This window comes from Thamnophis elegans, chromosome 4 (genome assembly GCF_009769535.1).
Source record: "Thamnophis elegans isolate rThaEle1 chromosome 4, rThaEle1.pri, whole genome shotgun sequence".
Taxonomy (NCBI): domain Eukaryota; kingdom Metazoa; phylum Chordata; class Lepidosauria; order Squamata; family Colubridae; genus Thamnophis; species Thamnophis elegans.
The window spans coordinates 13,542,727-13,560,500 of NC_045544.1; the positions used below are offsets into that span (position 1 = coordinate 13,542,727).

The 17,774-nt window shown below is 40.3% G+C and overlaps 1 protein-coding gene across 1 annotated transcript in view; it reads left to right on the forward strand.

Moving 5' to 3' along the window:
- RIMS1 (regulating synaptic membrane exocytosis 1) overlaps positions 1–10,870 on the forward strand; it is a 331,198-nt gene extending 320,328 nt beyond the window's left edge. Inside the window, 4 exon segments of the mRNA XM_032216767.1 lie at positions 1,361–1,473; positions 5,934–6,035; positions 8,093–8,232; positions 10,652–10,870. Coding sequence (XP_032072658.1) covers positions 1,361–1,473; positions 5,934–6,035; positions 8,093–8,232; positions 10,652–10,870 — 574 coding nt within the window.
- The last annotated feature ends 6,904 nt before the right edge of the window (positions 10,871–17,774 follow it).

Consider the following 17,774-nt stretch of genomic DNA (forward strand, 5'->3'; position numbering starts at 1 on the left):
AGATCCCATGGGAAAACTTTAGCCTAAATTGCTGTTTTAATATGTGATAGCTTTTAATAGAGGCTTCAGGGATAGATCAGGTAATTTCAAATGCTATCATTTGATTTTAAATATTGGGATGTTCTGCTGAGGTCTTCAGTTTCCTTTTAAGCCAGATATTTATCAAAACTGGAACTGCGATGATGCAGAAAAGCAGCTGCCTCACACTCATTCTCAAGATGGAATCTGTTATTCAATCTGAATGTTACTTCTTTTCTTTTTTTTTTGCACTTTGGTAAATGTACATTGTGACAAGCATACTTAAATAAATAATCTGGTCACCTCTGAAAATAAGATAAGATTGTTCTTCAATCAGTTGACTGTATTAATCCAAACCCATACATATTTAATAAGGCCCTTGATCCTAAATATGTTTCCAAACTCTACTATTGAGCTAATGTTGTCAGGATAGGGTACCAAATTTGGGGTTCTTTTATGTACTGTTATTATCAGGGGTGGATTTCAACCGGTTCGCAGCGGTCCCTGCGAACCGGTTGGTCGCCGAACCCGGAAGTAAGTAACTTCCGGGAACGGCGAAGGGCCCCCCCCGTGCCCCCGCGCCTGCCCGCGCCCCCGCGCCCGCTCCTTACCCGGTTTTGATGAATTCTGCCCTTCCACGCATGCGCAGGACGCATACAGCGCCTGCGCGATCCTCCAGGAGCAGCTGCACAGACACTAGTATGCATGCATGCGCCGCGCGCCTGCACACGCGCACTGCACATGTGCGCGAGGATGCCGCACGCATGCGCGAGGACGCCGCCGGCCTCGTTCCAACCGAACCGGTTGGAACGGGGCGAAAAACCCACCCCTGGTTATTATGGATAGGAAGAAGAAATTGAAGGAAGGTTTTTCCTAGTTTCGTTGGGACTTGAATGGGTGCACACCATTTTTTTTACCATGCCTAAAATCTTGGGTTGCCCCCATCTGTTTCTAGACCAAGGGAACATTCTATATGCAGAGCTTCTAGAGGAAAAAAAATGAGGATATTTCTTGATTGTCTGTACAATTGTCTAGACTCAGCGTATCCAGAGCCTGGACATGGTGGGAATTGTAATTCAGAATACCTGATGCTTTCATTTGAACTTGATTTATATGATGGGGTTCTGTTTCCATAGAACTAATATCGTCCTATCTTATGTGACTATTTCAGAAATGAATAAGTAAGAGTAAGTAAATGAGTAAGGCTCAAGAATATGGCAATGTGTTCCACATTCCATAGGTTCATCTATAGCTGTGTATTTGAAAAAAAAGAGTCATGCCAAAATATTAGCCAGATAATATGAATTATTTTTTTAGTCCTTCTACTCTGTTTTTATTACAGTCTAATATTTCCTGGAGTTCGACTGGGTGCTGATAGTCAGTTCAGTGATTTTCTCGATGGGCTTGGACCAGCTCAGCTAGTGGGACGACAGACTTTAGCAACTCCTGCCATGGGTAAGAGTATATTTCTTTTACCTGTAAAACAGATTAGCTGATTTAAAATGTATTGTTTGAGAGCAGGGTTGTCATGCCCTTGTCTAATTAAGCAGCTATTAAAATTTGTCCCATTTTTCACCCATTCTGTATGTATGTATAATGCATGTAAGAGGTGGCGCAGTGGTTAAATGCAGCACTGCATGGCTACTTCCGCTGACTGCAGTTCTGCAGTTCTGCTGTTCAAATCTCACCGGCTCCGGGTTGACTCAGCCTTCCATCCTTCCGAGGTGGGTAAAATGAGGACCCGGATTGTTGTTGGGGGCAATATGCTGACTCTGTAAACCGCTTAGAGAGGGCTGAAAGCCCTATGAAGTGGTATATAAGTCTAACTGCTATTGCTATTGTATGTATCTGTGGGTATATACCATGTTTTCCTAAAAATAAGACAGGGTCTTATTTTCTTTTGACCCCCGAAATAAGTGCTTGGCCTTCTCTTCGGGGAGGTCTTATTATTTTTGAAGTGCAGGAGGCGGTGAGCATGGTCACCTCATGGCTGATTATTATCTGGGGAGGTCTTATTTTCAGGGGAACAAAGTAGTAAGTTGATATTCCTAAATATTTTAGCCTGGTCCGTGAACTAATTGCATAAAAGGAAATATTAAAATAATGTATTCGTTAAAACAGGTGGGTTGAGTTCCTTCTGTGACTTTTGCAACATTTCTCTGTACCAGTTTGTGCTACAAAGCTCAGAGGTTTATTTTCTATTTAATTATGGTTTTATTGTTGTTGAAAACATTTAATCACACTCAGGAAAAAAACATTCAAGGAAGTGAACATTGATGTCCAGAAAACTTAGCTTGGATCCAGTTTTGTCCTTCTGTTACTTAAAAGGGCATTTGAACCTGCGGGAATTCTTACTAACAAAAGTGTAGTTCCCCTTTGTATTTACAGCTCACCCCTGGGGCAAATTTTCAGGAAAGCCAAGGGACTACAAGGGAAGAAAAAGCTGTAATTACTGTGTTTCCCTGAATCCTTTGCCTTCCATCCACTCATGAGATTTCTGGATCCACAGTGCCATGAATTTAAAGTGACTGGCTCTCATGTGAGCTAGCAAACAGGCAGGAGAGCTGAGCAGAACAGAAGAGCTTTTCAGAACCACTTTGGATTCTTTTAACCATTCACCAAAAGACCTGGGTCATCTTATAGGTCATCTAGTCCACCACCCCCTGCTCAAGCAGGAGACCCTACACCATCCCTGACAGGTGGCAGTTCAGTCTCTTCTTGAAAGCCTCCAGTGATGAAGCTCCCACAACTTCCAGAGGCAACTTCTGTTCCATTGGTTGATTGTTCTCACTGTCAGAAAGTTCCTCCTTATTTCTAGGTTGAATCTCTCCTTGTTGAGTTTCCATCTGTTATTCCTTCTCTGGCCTTTGGAGAATAGTCAAAAGTCTATCCCCGTTAGGAGACTAGAGTTGCGCAGCAGAAGTTAGGAACGAATAAGCCGCTGAATAGTCACTCACAGTCAACGAAGGTAAAACAAAGAATAGCTTTACTTGCGTAACAAAAATAGGATAAATAGTCCCCAAAACAGACTATAAGTAGTCTTGAAGTATATACACAGTCTATTTAAAATATGTTGCAGTTACAGTTGCTCAACTCACAATTCACCATGTAGACAGATAACTAACTATACAGACTAGCCACCATCCAATACACCAATGGTTCCCAAACTTGGCAACTTTAAGACTTGTGGACTTCAACTCCCAGAATTCTCCAGCCAGCTCTGCTCTGCTGGCTGGAGAATTCTGGGAGTTGAAGTCCACAAGTCTTAAAGTTGCCAAGTTTGGGAACCACTGCAATACACGGTCTTCTCTCCAAATACTAAGCACATACAGTAACACTCAGGAACAACCGTAGAACCAGTAAACTCAGGAAACATCAGGAGCATCAAAGAGCATCAAGGAGAACTCCGTACTAGTTCCTACTTCCTTATATGGCTGCTTAAAGTAATAGCATCCAATTACCTCTCTCTTACATTTAAAGTAACAGATACATTTGTTACAATCATGGCTTATATACATTGTCAAGCCAAGACTAGGGTTGCATCCCTAACACCGGGCAAACAAGACAGAAAAATCTCCAGGTTGGGAAACTTCAAGTAAGCCGACGGTTGTCCATCCTGGGAAAATCATCAGCTAAGGAGGCAAAGATTTGGGGCAAGGGCTTCTGTCACTTGTCTCCTGTATGCTGAGGTCTGTAATAGAAGACTGAGCAGGTCACTTCCTTTATTCTTTGGAACAAGGTTAATGAAGCCGTTTCCAAGGCATGCTCTTTTCAGAGTTATATTGAAGTGCTCAATTCTACTGTATAGACAATTAGATTCTGAACCATTTGTAATCACTTAGCTTCTCTTGAGAGACCGCCTGCTGCCAATTACCTCCCATAGACCCGTTAGATCGCACAGGGTCGGCCTCCTCCGGGTTCCGTCTACCAGCCAATGCCATCTGGCTACCACCCGGGGGAGGGCCTTCTCTGTAGCAGCTCCGGCCCTTTGGAATGAACTCCCCGCGGAGATTCGGACCCTCACCTCTCTCCAGGCCTTCCGGAAAGCCGTCAAAACCTGGCTGTGCCGGCAGGCCTGGGGTTGATGAGTTCCCCTCCCCTCTTGACTTCTATGGCTGTATGACTCTTGTGTATTTTAATTACGTGTATTGTGTTTGTATCCCCTTTTCCCCTTTTGAGTTGTTCGCCGCCCTGAGTCCCTCCCGGAGAAGGGCGGCATACAAATAAACTAAATCTTAATCTTAATCTTCCCTTTCTTGGAATTTCTCAGTCCCATGATCATTCCCAGAACATATGTAAATGAATTACATATGCAATATACTAGGAGGCTGCCAATATTAATGTAAGATACAAATTTACAAGCATGGGTGAATCCAGTCTTCCCAGACGGCTTCCTTTGTAGAGAGTGAACTTCTCTCTGAAGATCTGCCAGTAGGCCATCTTCTCTTTGAAAACTGTTCACTTGATGCCAACAATTCTGTCTTGATGACAGTCAGAAGTAGAAAGAACAGCCTTAAAGTTTCCTGAGCAGGAGTACAATTCAACCTGGCCCCAACTTCAGCTGTTATTGCAATTTTATTTAGTGCAGAGTTTATTTATTTCTGTCTAATGTTCCTTATTCATTTAGAGATGTACTAACTATGTTTGAGCTATCATTGAATCAGTTCAGTGATGAGTTGCTATTTTTTTTACTACTGGTTTGCAGAAGTGTCTGGGTGGGTGGGTGGGCGGAGCCTCCTGCTGCTGCTACTATTGGTTCGCCCAATCCAGGCCAAATCGGGAGCAACCCACCTCTGAATCAGTTGTATTATAAATGATGATTTGATTTTTTAGTTGTATACAATACACCTGCTGGGTTTTAATCAATGCGATTCTACAATCAGTTCATGCATGACTTAGGTTGAAAACAATTTATTTTTCCCAATGACATATTATTTCCACTATTTATGCTTTTAATTTTTAATAGGCTCTGTAGAGATTCTAACACAGAAAATCAATTTGAAACATTTATTCTTTTTAAAAAGATGTTTTGGGAAGCTTCTCCTGTATACCAGGTATATAAATCTTGTTCTAATTGGAAAACTCTTGAGCTGTTGTTGCATCCTCTGCTGAGGCCCAGTGAGCCCGAACAGTTAAAAAAAAGTATCTAGCAGGACATAGAGCTTGGAGCTTGTTCTCTGAAGTGGTTCCTGCTGCCATTTTTATTATTGCTAGTCAACAAAGGCAATTTAAATCTATAGTTTTGTTTATGCCTTTGATGTTAGTCTAATTTGCATACTACATAAGAGAAATCATGCCAGTTAGCTAAAATGTAAGTTTAACCAATTGGGGGAAAAAAGACAGAAAATTTAGCAAGCTAGGATGGAAGTGCTTAATAAAATAATAAGTAGCACAATTTAAGGTACACTATAAAACTCCTTCCCTCCCTCCCTCCCTTCCTTCCTTTCCAGTGATGGGTTTCAAAATTTTTTAGAACTTATTCTGTAGGTGTAGCCTGTTTTGTGGGAGTAGCTCAGTGGTCATGTGACTGGGTGGGAGTGGCTTGGCGGTCCTGTGACTGGGTGGGCATTACAGAGGTGGGGTAATTGGTAAGCTAGCCAATCAGTGAGTGGCGGGCGGGGAAAGCAAGGTGCAGACGGGCAGGGCGAGCAAGCGAGCAGCGACCGGACGGGCGGGGGGGAGCAAGTGAGGGGGGGCAGGCGAGTGGGAGCATTCCGGTACTGTGCCACCGGACGAACAGGTTCCAAAAGGTATGCTAAATTTCACGAATGGGTTCTTGCATACCGGTGTGAACCAGCTGAAACACACCCTTGTTCCTTCCTTCCTTCCTCCCTCCCTCCCTCCCTCCCTCCCTCCCTCCCTCCCTTCCTTCCTTCCTTCCTTTGATTAATATGATAATTCTATCTCTGTCTTAGGAGATATTCAGATTGGAATGGTGGATAAGAAAGGACAGTTAGAAGTGGAAGTCATTAGAGCTCGAGGCCTAATACAGAAGCCTGGCTCTAAATCTACCCCAGGTAAGAAAAGCTCTATCTAGCCAAAGTTTAGGGGTGCTCTGGGTCCACATTTTTCAGACTGTGCATATAGCTGCGAAGAATCATTCCCCAAAATATGGATGGAGCACTCAAGCACTGCTTAGAATATCCAAGGGCATCTGTCAGATGGGGCCCAAAGAGTCAAGATGGTGGCAGCAAATGCACAATTGAAGACCCACTCAACCTTTGTGTGGGTGCTGTGGGGGCTTCAATCACAAGAATGTGTCCGCCATGTCAACCTTTTGAGCAAGTGCCATGCATGGCCATTCTTGGAATGATGGATCTAATACCCAAACATCACAGCTCCTATAATTATTGCTGCAAGAATAATCAGAGAAGTTATGAAAGAACATGTAAGGGGAGAGGGCTTTATTTGATTTTCCTAACACTAAGAGAATAACCAAGATCATACAATGTGATAGATGGTTACAATATTTTGATCATGGTAATAATAAGCATGGCACTGTTTAACATTATTAACTAATGAACCATTTGGGGTTGGACAAATATGATTGTATAAAAATACATGTTTTATTCACATTTGCCCCTTCAGCAGGCAAAACAACTTATGATTAAATCTGTTTTATAATTTTCATCGGTTTCTCTATGCATACACAACATACTGGCTATAAATCCAATAGATGTCGCCAGATGTGGATAAGAAGTTAAATTGCAATGGTTTTTTTTTTTTATTATGAGAATAAAGTTTGTTCTACTCTATGGGCTTAGCTACATATAGGATTGCCCTGTATACTTCCTCATAGAACAGATGACAAAAGATTGTCATAACTTAAGAAATCTTCCAATGCAATACACTACGCATAATACACATTTCCAGCATCATTACGAAGTGCACAGAGTAAGTGAGGGATGGCCTGAAGCTATGTAACCAAAGTCTTTAGTGCCATTCTTATCTTTTGCACAAGTCAGTAACTTGTCATTTCCTATCAAGAAGAAACTCAAATCTCTGAAAAAAATCCCTGATACAATGAAAACTATTTCAGACATGACTACTGGAAAAAGCATAATTTTCTAGCTCAGTTTTTTTGTGCTAAAACAAGAAACACTAAATACTGGCAAGAAGATTGCTACCTCTTAGGCATTCTTTCTTGATCCATAATTGATTATTTGTCTGTATGATAAAGAGATAGAGAGATGAGAGCCAGTTTGGTGTAGTGGTTAAGGCATCAGGCTAGTTGAGTGACCTCGTGACCCAACAAATGCGCACACGACAAAAGCACGCTGACAAAACCATGGTGAGAAAACCACGACGTCGAAATCGCGCCCACAACAGTGCACCAACAAAGGTTAAGGTTAGGGTTAGAGTTAGGTTCAGGGTTAGGGTTAGGGTTAGGGTTATTACCTTGTTTTCGTGTTGTTTGTTGATGGCGCGCTTTTGTCGGCGCGCTGTTGTGGGAGCGATTTCAACATCGCAGTTTACTCGCCGTGGTTTTGTCGGCGCGCTTTTGTCGTGCGCACATTTGTCAGTGAACCGAGTGACCTTGACCAGTCACTGTGTCTCAGCCCTAGGAAGAAAGCAAACCATTTCTGAAAAATCATGCTATGAAAATTGCAGGAATTTGACCTGTCTCCAACGATCAGGCACTATTGAAGATGTATTTATCTGTCTTCTGTTTGTCTATCTATCTCTATCCATCCACAATCAGTAACTGGTACCTTACATTAACCTTTCTTTCTGATTTTCAGAAGAAATGTTAAGGATTAAAGTATACAGAATATTTACAGTATATGCTCTCATCTAAAGATTTTCCTGGTAAATCTGAATAATTCATGCGACCATGCCAATGACTAAAAATATATTTGAGTTTCCCAGAGTTAGGACAGATTTATACTGCCATAAGACTAGAGGAGAATCCTAGATATTTGATTCATTACATTTTTTTGTAACTTACAAGTTGCCCCTTTGTTTTCGTAATCATGTTGGTAATTTAAATTAATTTCTTATTAAAAGTACAAACGCCTTAAAATAAGGAAGTTACTAACAAGATGTAAAAACATGACATATTTATCCTTTGTAGCGCCATATGTCAAAGTGTACTTGCTTGAAAATGGGGCATGTGTAGCTAAGAAGAAAACAAGGATTGCCAGGAAAACCCTTGATCCCTTATACCAACAGACGCTGGTTTTCGATGACAATTCACATGGTAAAGTCCTTCAGGTCAGTAAATACTTTTATCTTGGTGCAGCCTATGATCACTATCAATGATACCAACTGAAATCTGAACACTAGTTAGATCTAAATTCAGCTCAGAAAATATGAGAGCCCCTCTCTGTGGGAGATGGGTGGTTAATAAATTTATTGTATAAATAAAATACAGTAGTGGCCAAAATTGTGGAAGCTTTTGGGAAAAGTGTATTTTTGAGGTTTGATGACTAATAACACCACTTTTGGGGTGGGGAGTACTTGAGAGACCGCCTGCTGCCAATTACCTCCCACAGACCCATTAGATCTCACAGGGTTGGCCTCCTTCGGGTGCCATCTACCAGCCAATGCCACCTGGCTATTACCCGGGGGAGGGCCTTCTCTGTGGCAGCTCCGGCCCTCTGGAATGAACTCCCCGCAGGGATTCGGACCCTCACCTCTCTCCAGGCCTTCCGAAAAGCTGTCAAAACCTGGCTTTGCCGGCAGGCCTGGGGATGATGAGTTCCCTCCCCTCTCGACATGTATGGTTGTGTGACTGTTGTCTATTTTTATTATCTGTATTTTGTCTTTTATGTTCCCCCCTTTTTTCCCCCTTGAATTGTTCGCCACCCTGAGTCCTCCCGGAGAAGGGCGGCATACAAATAATACAATACAATACAATACAATACAATACCATAACATTATATATCAATGGAAAGATAATTTAATCAAGAAAGTTTGCATTGCGTTATCTGTATTCTATGAAAAGTTATAGCCAAATATAGCCAGCAATAAAACCCAGTTAATAGAAGCAATCATTCAATCTTGGTTTCACATTATAACAGCTGCAGAACTAAAAGACTTGGTTCACTCCATGGGAAGATGTTGTAAGGCCGTAATTCATGCTAAAGGTTACCCAAATAAGTAATAAACTGACATTTTTGTGTATCTCATTTTTTCCAAGTGTTTCACTTTTCTTCTTTATAACTGCTATTCTAATAGAAAATCCTTCATTAAAGTTATTCTCAATTAAATTATCTTTCCATTGATATATAATTTTATGGTACTACTCCCCAAAAAGTGGTGTTATTAGCCATCAAACCTCAAAAATACTGTACACTTTTCCGAAAAAGTTTCCACAATTTTGGCTACTACTGTAAATAAATGAATTGTATTATTATTTTATAGAGAAATATATATCAAAACAATTATTGGAATATTGTCCTTTCTTAGGTGGATGACATGATTTAAAAAAATGGTACAATAGTTAATGTGTTATCAATGACAAATGGTCTTAAAGAGCTTAATGAATCTTTGTGAGACCCATTTGAGTTATGGGGAAAAAGAGAAGAAAGGGAAAAAAGATCTCCGGTTATAGGAAGCTAGCCAAAGAAAAAGAGATACAGTGATTTGGCTGGAAGAAATGTGAATTTTTTTAAAGGATTTCTTCTGAACCCAGTAAGTTATTGCCTCCTGCTTATATAATATATAATACAATATATAATCACAGAATAGCTTTGAAGAGAAGGTTGTCCTTTGTTGTTACTATCCCAGAAGGTGATCTACTGTATTTTTCGCTCCATAAGATGCTCCTGACTATAAAAAGCACCAAGGTTTAGAGGAGGAAAACATATATATATATACATATATGATAATGGATAAGAGCCTGTGGCCTAATGGCTAAGATGTCTGCCTAGTATGTAATATAGCCCAGGTTCAAATCCCAGTAAGGGTATGGTTAGCTGATGAGAGCTAAATAGCTTGAAATAGATCTATACTAGTCTCCCTTTATTTATTTATCAGCACAAATACAACAAAATGTAACAAAAAGGCAACAGTAAAAATATTGGGTTTCTGCCTGGATGGTCTCTTGTGACGAGCCGAAGGACAGAGAATGGAAGTAGTGATCTTCCTCCCATATTTGGGCATACCGGGGGTTGTAAAAATCTAATAGATATATATATATATATATATCTTGCCTCCCAGCATCCATGCAGTATTCATCTGGCTAGTGTCCTTGCTGCAAACAGCTTGCCTCCTCCATGTATGCTGCCTCCGCTGGGGAATGCTAAGGCTTAACTTCCCAGCAGCTGATCGGCGGTTGGATCGGCCTTCCAAAATACCGCTGATCAGCTGTTCCAGATGGCAGGGATTGCTGCTGCTGTTCGCCGCTGCTGCCTATCACCAATATTCACTCCATAAGACGCACAGACTAGAAAAACTAGTGTGTCATCTTATGGAATAAAAAAAATATGGTAGTTTATGATTTGTATTAATGTGTATTATGATTATGATTTGTATTAATGTGTATTGTTGTTTTTAATTTATGGTCCAGATAGCACTTTAATATTGTAATAAGGACCATAAGTCAATCAGAGTCATTTCTGATTGGAATCCCATTGTAAGTCTAAATAATTAAGCAAGCAAGCACTAATTCTGCCTATTGTCTTTGCAGGTGATAGTATGGGGAGATTATGGCCGAATGGATCACAAGTGTTTCATGGGAGTTGCACAGATCTTGTTAGAAGAACTTGATTTATCCAGTGTTGTAATAGGCTGGTATAAATTATTTCCACCTTCCTCCTTGGTAGATCCAACGTTGACTCCTCTGACCCGCAGGGCTTCCCAGTCATCTCTGGAAAGTTCAACTGGGCCTCCCTGTATTCGATCTTAACGTAAAGGAGTTCTCTTAACAAACTCAATGTCACTCAAGGCAATCAGTGGGAAGGGGAATAGCTATTTGCAACAATGAGGAACAGTTTTGAAAAGAGACAATCATCACATCAATTTTGCCTGTAGTAGTTGATCCAAAAATATGTCTTGAGTTGTGTATTTAAAAAAAAAGACAGCTTAAATCGATTGAGCAAAGCAGTATATGAAAATATAGTCAATCCATCTAGCAAAATGACCCTGATGTTTACCCTTATCAGGATTTAAAGAAGGACTTTTGAGATTCAACTGGAACTACCATTCTTCAACAGTGCCCCCTGTCCCATTTTGTTTCTCAGCAGAAACCACAAGCAATGTTAACGTCCTGATATTTCTGTATTGTTACCTCTCCTACTTCTTTTTTCTATGTTCTCCCGCCAGTTTTGTAAAAAAAAAAAATCTTCTCGATGCTAACAGAGACTCTTCCTTTCTTTTTCTAAAACAAAATCAAAAAGGGCTGAAGTATATCTCTGTAAGCATCTCTGAAAGTGTTCATCTGCAATCCTGCGATGCCAATAGCTGTCCCCATTGGCCCTCCTTTCTGGTTGCCCACAATCTTAATTAATAGGTGGGGAACTAGAATAAATGACCAACTTCTGGTTTACTTTTGCTGCTTCTTATTACAGCTTGTTACTGTTGTAAAAACAGAATATATTTGCATTATGCATCAAGGTTTTTCCCCCCTGTTTTTAAGAGTTTGCATGAGGGAAATATAAAGCTGCATCTATTGTTACAGTCTTGTTTTTAAAAAAAAACGTTTTGGCTTGGCTTTGGGTTTAATTTTAATATACTGGCCATTATTTTTGTAAAGTGGTTGTTCTACCACAGCTCATTAGAAAAGTCATTAGAATCATATAATACACATATAAATATTGATTGGGAAAATATTGAACATCTAAAACCTTGGGTTGTTGTCTAGGATGTTTGAATTCTTGTGTTACTTTTGAAAAAACCTAGCTGTCCCCTTTTAGAGTTTGGTATAAATTGTTCAATTTTCCACTGAATTTTTTTTAATAGTAATTTTATTCAAATTTACAATTAAAAAGATTAAAAATTAATGAAAACTGAAAGAATAGAAGGAAAAATAGAAAGTACAGAAAATAAAAAATAGAAATAAAAATAGAAGAGAGAGAAAAATAGGACTATAATAAAGAAAAGGAAAGAAATATAAAAAGAAATTACTTCTCCTTCATCACAAGAGGTTTGAACAATTTTAATAATTTTAATAATAATCTATTTTTTAAACTACAACAAATGAACTCTTCTTCCCACATCCCATCTCTTATCTATGAAAAAAAATCCTTAAAGCCTTGTCAATCAAGCCTAATCCATTAAGGTTTACCACAGATAACTAGATAAAACATTGTTATATTTCTTCCTTTTATTTCAATGATCTTGTTCCTTAGCCCCTTCAAATATTGTCCTAGAACTTGATTTATTTTCATTTTTTTCTTTGTCCCTTCTCACAAAATTCTTCAAAGCTTTATCAAGTCTCTCCAGTATGAAATCTTTTTCCATATCATTCTTGCAGCCTGTCATTTTTAAATGTACTTTCAGATCAGTTTCAGTCTTCTTCAGTAAAACGTGTTCCTTTTCCATGACATCTTTCAAACAGAGTCTGTCTATTGAGGCAGACATTCTTAAAGTTAATTGCTGGGTCCATTGTTCAAGAATATCATTCAATATGCCTAATGTTAAAATATGTTCCTTCATTCTGCGTTAATAAGACAAATGTAAGTGTCCTCCTTTAATGATAATCTTTAGTTCCTTCTGGTTTCTTCTAGTAATCAATCTTCAAAGCCTCATCCTTTCATGATTCTTTTAAAAAAGAATTCAAAATAAAGGCATTTTTCACCAAAAGAATTCTTGCAATTAATTCAGAAATCTAATTTCCAATCCATTCGGACCCTGAATCTGTTTGTAACTTTACAAAATCAAAGTTCTCATCACCATTTTGCTGTTTATTCCACTGAGAATTATTTTTCATTGAAAATTCCAGTTGAACTATTCTGCACTTATGAATGCTTTTTTTAAACTTCAGTTTACATATCTTTGAGATTGATGCAAGCACAAAGCTTGATTGTTTTAAAACAAAGTTACCTCGTGGGTGGGTGGGTGGGGTGGGAGAGGTATAGTTAAAGGAAGAAGAATAAATATACTTGCATTTTATTCATTCAAGTCAGCCTTTCCCAACCTGGTGCCTTTGAGAGGTTTTTGGACTGCAACACTCTAGGAATATGGTGAGTTTTAGTGCCAATAAAACTGAAAGTCACCAGGTTGGGAAAGGCTGATTTAGATTCTTTATGGCCTTGAAATCCCTTGTGATTTTTTTTTAATGTTTTTGTTTTTTTTGTAAATGTGCTTTAAAATGCCCTGTAGAATATACAGGTGCATTGAGATGTTTTTGTTCCTTTTATGGTGATTTCACTAAATAGAGCAGCATGACCAGGAATTATTCCAAGCTGCATGTACATTTTTGTAAAAGAAAAAGAGGGGAAGGGGTAAAAAAAAAAATGGAGGGGGAGGGGAAAAGGAAAAAAAGGGGGAGGGAGAAACAAAAGAGTTTATTTAATAATGTATGTTAGTTCTACATAGGCCAGGTTGTATGTTGCATGTACTTGTACAGTTTGCTCGTAATTACGCTAACGAAGTAACCAAGAAATCTAAGCCATCCATTTTTTTCTTATAGACATTTTGCAGGTTTCAGCCAGGCTATGAGTTAGTCTGGTGCTAAATGTCTATAGATGGACTTTATTTTTTACCGTATGGAAAACGTGATGTAGTACGGACCAAATTCCTTCTAATAAATATTTTGGTGTAGATTCCTACTGTGGGGCTGTAACACATGTAGAAACTGTGTACACAATTAAGTTTTCCTTCATAGACATAACTGCCTGCACCAAGTGAAATATTTATGATTCTTATTACTATTATGATTTAATATTGCCAGAACTATTCTGCCCATGTTTCCATGGGGCACATGGATTGATTACTGCTCGACCTGCTGAGCAGGAAGAACTGAAGCATTGGTGCACTGACTAGATTCTGTTTTGTCTTTTAGTGGCCAAATAAATAAATGATTCGGTAGTATCTTTCTATTTTGACCACTTGTCTTAACATCTCCCTGTGCTTTTAAATGAACTTCCAACTCATGTTATGTAGACATGTTTAATAAAATTTCCTTTTCATGTTCAGTTGCATTTGTTGCCTTCTGTTCAATGTGTACACAAGTAAAATTGAGTCCTGGCAACATTGACTGTTGCATTTCGGTGGGTTGGGCAAAGTATGTATCTTTGGGACCCACGCATTCATCTGGTGCCCTCTAAGGACTTCTAAAAGAAAGCAATATGTCATGGTCCATAAGAACATCGAGAATCTACATGCAAGCCAACTGAATTCCAGGATTTCTAGAACATTTTAAATGTGCAAATATGGCAATATTTATATATAGAAAGAGATAATTAGATATTAGATAGGAATACAGGGGTTTTCTCCCTGGAAAGCCAGGCCTCCACATCCTATTCCCCCAGCTCTAAGTTGCCTTTTGTCATTCTAAGCCCTGGGTGCCTCTCTTCAGCGTCTTTTCAAATTGTTTGCTACTGATTCTCTCACTGATGAAGAAGGCAAAGCTGGAGATGGTCCAAGAGCACAAATGGACAACCATTCGCCTGGGTTCATGTCAGAGTTCTTGACTTAAGCAAAGGGCTGAGCTAGAAACTCTCCAAGATCCTTTCTAACCCTACGCAATTGGTATTAAATGTACAGCCCCTTTACATTCTTTAAAAAAAATGATTGGCAGGTATTCCCAGACCAGGAGATGACTGCAGCGAGGGCAAAGGTGCTTAAGAATGTAGAATAATAGAGTTGGAAGAGACCTCAGAGGTCTTCTAGTCCAATCCCTGCTCAAACAGGAGATCCTACATCAGTGATGGCTAACCCTTTTGTCATGGCATGCCGAAAGCATGTGCATGCCTACAAGACAGCATGCCCACTTGCCTGCATCAATAATGCAATGCATGCATGACCGCTGTCCATGCACACACAATCCCCCATGTTCCCCCGCCCCAGTGCATGCACCCCATCTCCCACCATTTTTTGCTTCCAGGTTGGTGCAAAACGGGCACAAAGGGACCTTGCGTAGTGCCCCTGTGCCCCATTTTGGCTTCCAGGTTGGATTGGGGCAGGAGGCCTTCCAGGCACTTCACTGTGTGAAGCCCCAAAAATGCAATGTGAACACCCCCTGCGCATGCGATTCATCCCCCCTGCATGTGTACCCACATCTCCACATACACCCGGCCCCTGCAAATGCACAGCAAAGATCAGAAGACCAGCTTGCTGGCGGGAGGCGCGCATGCATGAGCGATGGAGCTAGGCTGGGGTGATGGCTGGCGTGCCCACAGAGAGGGCTATGCATGCCACATGTGGCACACGTGCCATAGGTTTGCCATCACAGCCTTATACCATTTCAGCTCATCAAGTGGGTGTCCAGTGTCTCTTCGTTAAGGAAAAAAAAAAACAATTGGAAGTTAAGGAGGTTTAATTTCCTCCTCTACCCCAAGCAGATGGACAGGAAGATTTTTCCATGAACAAACAGACTGATACACATTGAGGTGCAAAAGGCAAAAAATAAAGATAAGAACTTTTATCAGCAGCCTGGTAGGCCTCCACATCTAAAGGCAAAAAAAAAGGAGCAACAATAGCAATAGCAATAGCAGTTAGACTTATACACTGCTTCATAGGTCTTTCAGCCCTCTCTAAGCAGTTTACAGAGTCAGCATATCGCCCCCACAGTCTGGGTCCTCATTTCACCCACCTCGGAAGGATGGAAGGCTGAGTCAACCTTCAGCCGGTGAGATTTGAACCACCGAACTGCAGATAACAGTCAGCTGAAGTGGCTGCAGTACTGCATCCTAACCACTGCACCACCTCGGCTCGAACAAGAAATTCCCTGACATGTAAGGTAGGAAATAGGTATCTAAGATTTAAATACTGGGTTTGTTATCTACAGCTGGCTGAATTGCTAGATCTTGTGGTAAGTGATCTTTGGGGGGGTTCTTGTATTGCAAAAAAGCAACTTGCCTATCCAACCTTTGTCTTTGACCCATCCACTAGCTGCTTGAGTTTCTAGGGAGAAAAATAATAATCATCACACATTGGATGAAGTTTGAAAAGACTCTGCAGGGGTGTTCACAGAGGGTTCACTGACAAATGCACCCTCGACAAAAGCCCGCCGACAAAACCGCTGGAAAAAAACCGCAAGTTCGAAATCGTGCCGACGAATGAGTGCAGAAGCGCGCCAACGGCACGATGACAGAAGCGCTCTCTAAACCTAACCCTAACTCTAAACCTAAACCTAACCCTTACCTTAGCCGAGGTGGCGCAGTGGTTAAATGCAGCACTGCAGGCTACTGCTAGATCAGCAGTTCAGCGGTTCAAATCTCACCGGCTCAGGGTTGACTCAGCCTTCCATCCTTCCGAGGTGGGTAAAATGAGGACCCGGATTGTTGTTGGGGGCAAATATGCTGACTCTCTGTAAACCGCTTAGAGAGGGCTGAAAGCCCTATGAAGCGGTATATAAGTCTACTGCTATTGCTATTAACCATAATCGTGCTTCTGTTGGCACTCTTTTGTCAACGCGCCTTTGTGGGCGTGCTGTCAACATCACAGTTTTATCGCCGCAGTTTTGTCGGGCATGCTGTTGTCGAGCGCGCATTTGTTGGGTCACGTTCACAGAGCACTTGTCATCTAAGATTCCTTAAAGCAACTGCATTTTCCCCAGGATTGTATCAGCAGTGCAATCTTGGGAGAAGATGTGACTACTTTAAAAAGTTGCAGGCAGGTGCTACATGCAAGCCCAAATTATTCTGAAGTATTCTTTTCACCTTTTGACCTGAAATGCTGTCTAGCACTAATTAGTGCTTTGACCTTGTTAATCTACTTTTATGAATCCATTAGTGTTACTATGTCCAATTAAATTTAGTTTAAGCTGGGTCAGTTTGAATAGTTGTCTGTCTGTATCTTGCTAACAACCAACTCACTTGGAGTTCATGTAGAATATGACAAATTGGGAGCTCTTTTACATCAAGGCAAGCATATCATTTGCACAATAATGTCATGACCCCTGAACTATCACCACAATGTCTTTGCAGTTTCTACTGGTATGCTGTATAGCATATAAGAAACATTAATATATACTGTATATACCCAATACTATATTATCAAAATATAGTAGAACACATAGAGGATTTCTTGAGCCCAAACACATTTGAATCGAGTATCCAGCTTATATAGTCCTTCAGTCAGTTCAAATTCAGCACAATAATTTGAAAATTAAATGAAAAAGAGATTGCAGAGAAGAAAAGGGAAGTTTAGGCTTAAAATGTAGCCTAAAGTACCTCTGCTTCTTAAAAAATGGTTTTATATTGGGAAAAAAATGAAGGTAGAAAGTTTGTATAAGCTGTCCTGATTGAATACACATCTTACAGCTATGAAAAGGCTTGCTGCTTTTGACAGCAGGCAACTCTACAGGACATTACAAAAGGCGTTTTCACCTTTTAATCTGAAGATCAAGAAGGTAAGTCAGTATGAAATAAAGGGAGCCAGGGACATCCAACCACAAGGCACACTTCGTAACTGGAATCTTCTACAAGAGTTGGAGGAGAAAGTTCAACTGTCACAGGAAAAAATGGCAGTAGCTACCATAATGAAAGGAGGCAAGTATATATGTAATCCAGGGGTGGGTTCCTGGCAGTTCTAACCTCTTCTATAGAAGAGGTTCCACAAATCTACAGTGCCGTTTAGAACCGGTTCCAGCTCCCACCCCCCCGCCCGTCGGCACATCATCAAGATGAAGAGCGAAAAGAGGAATT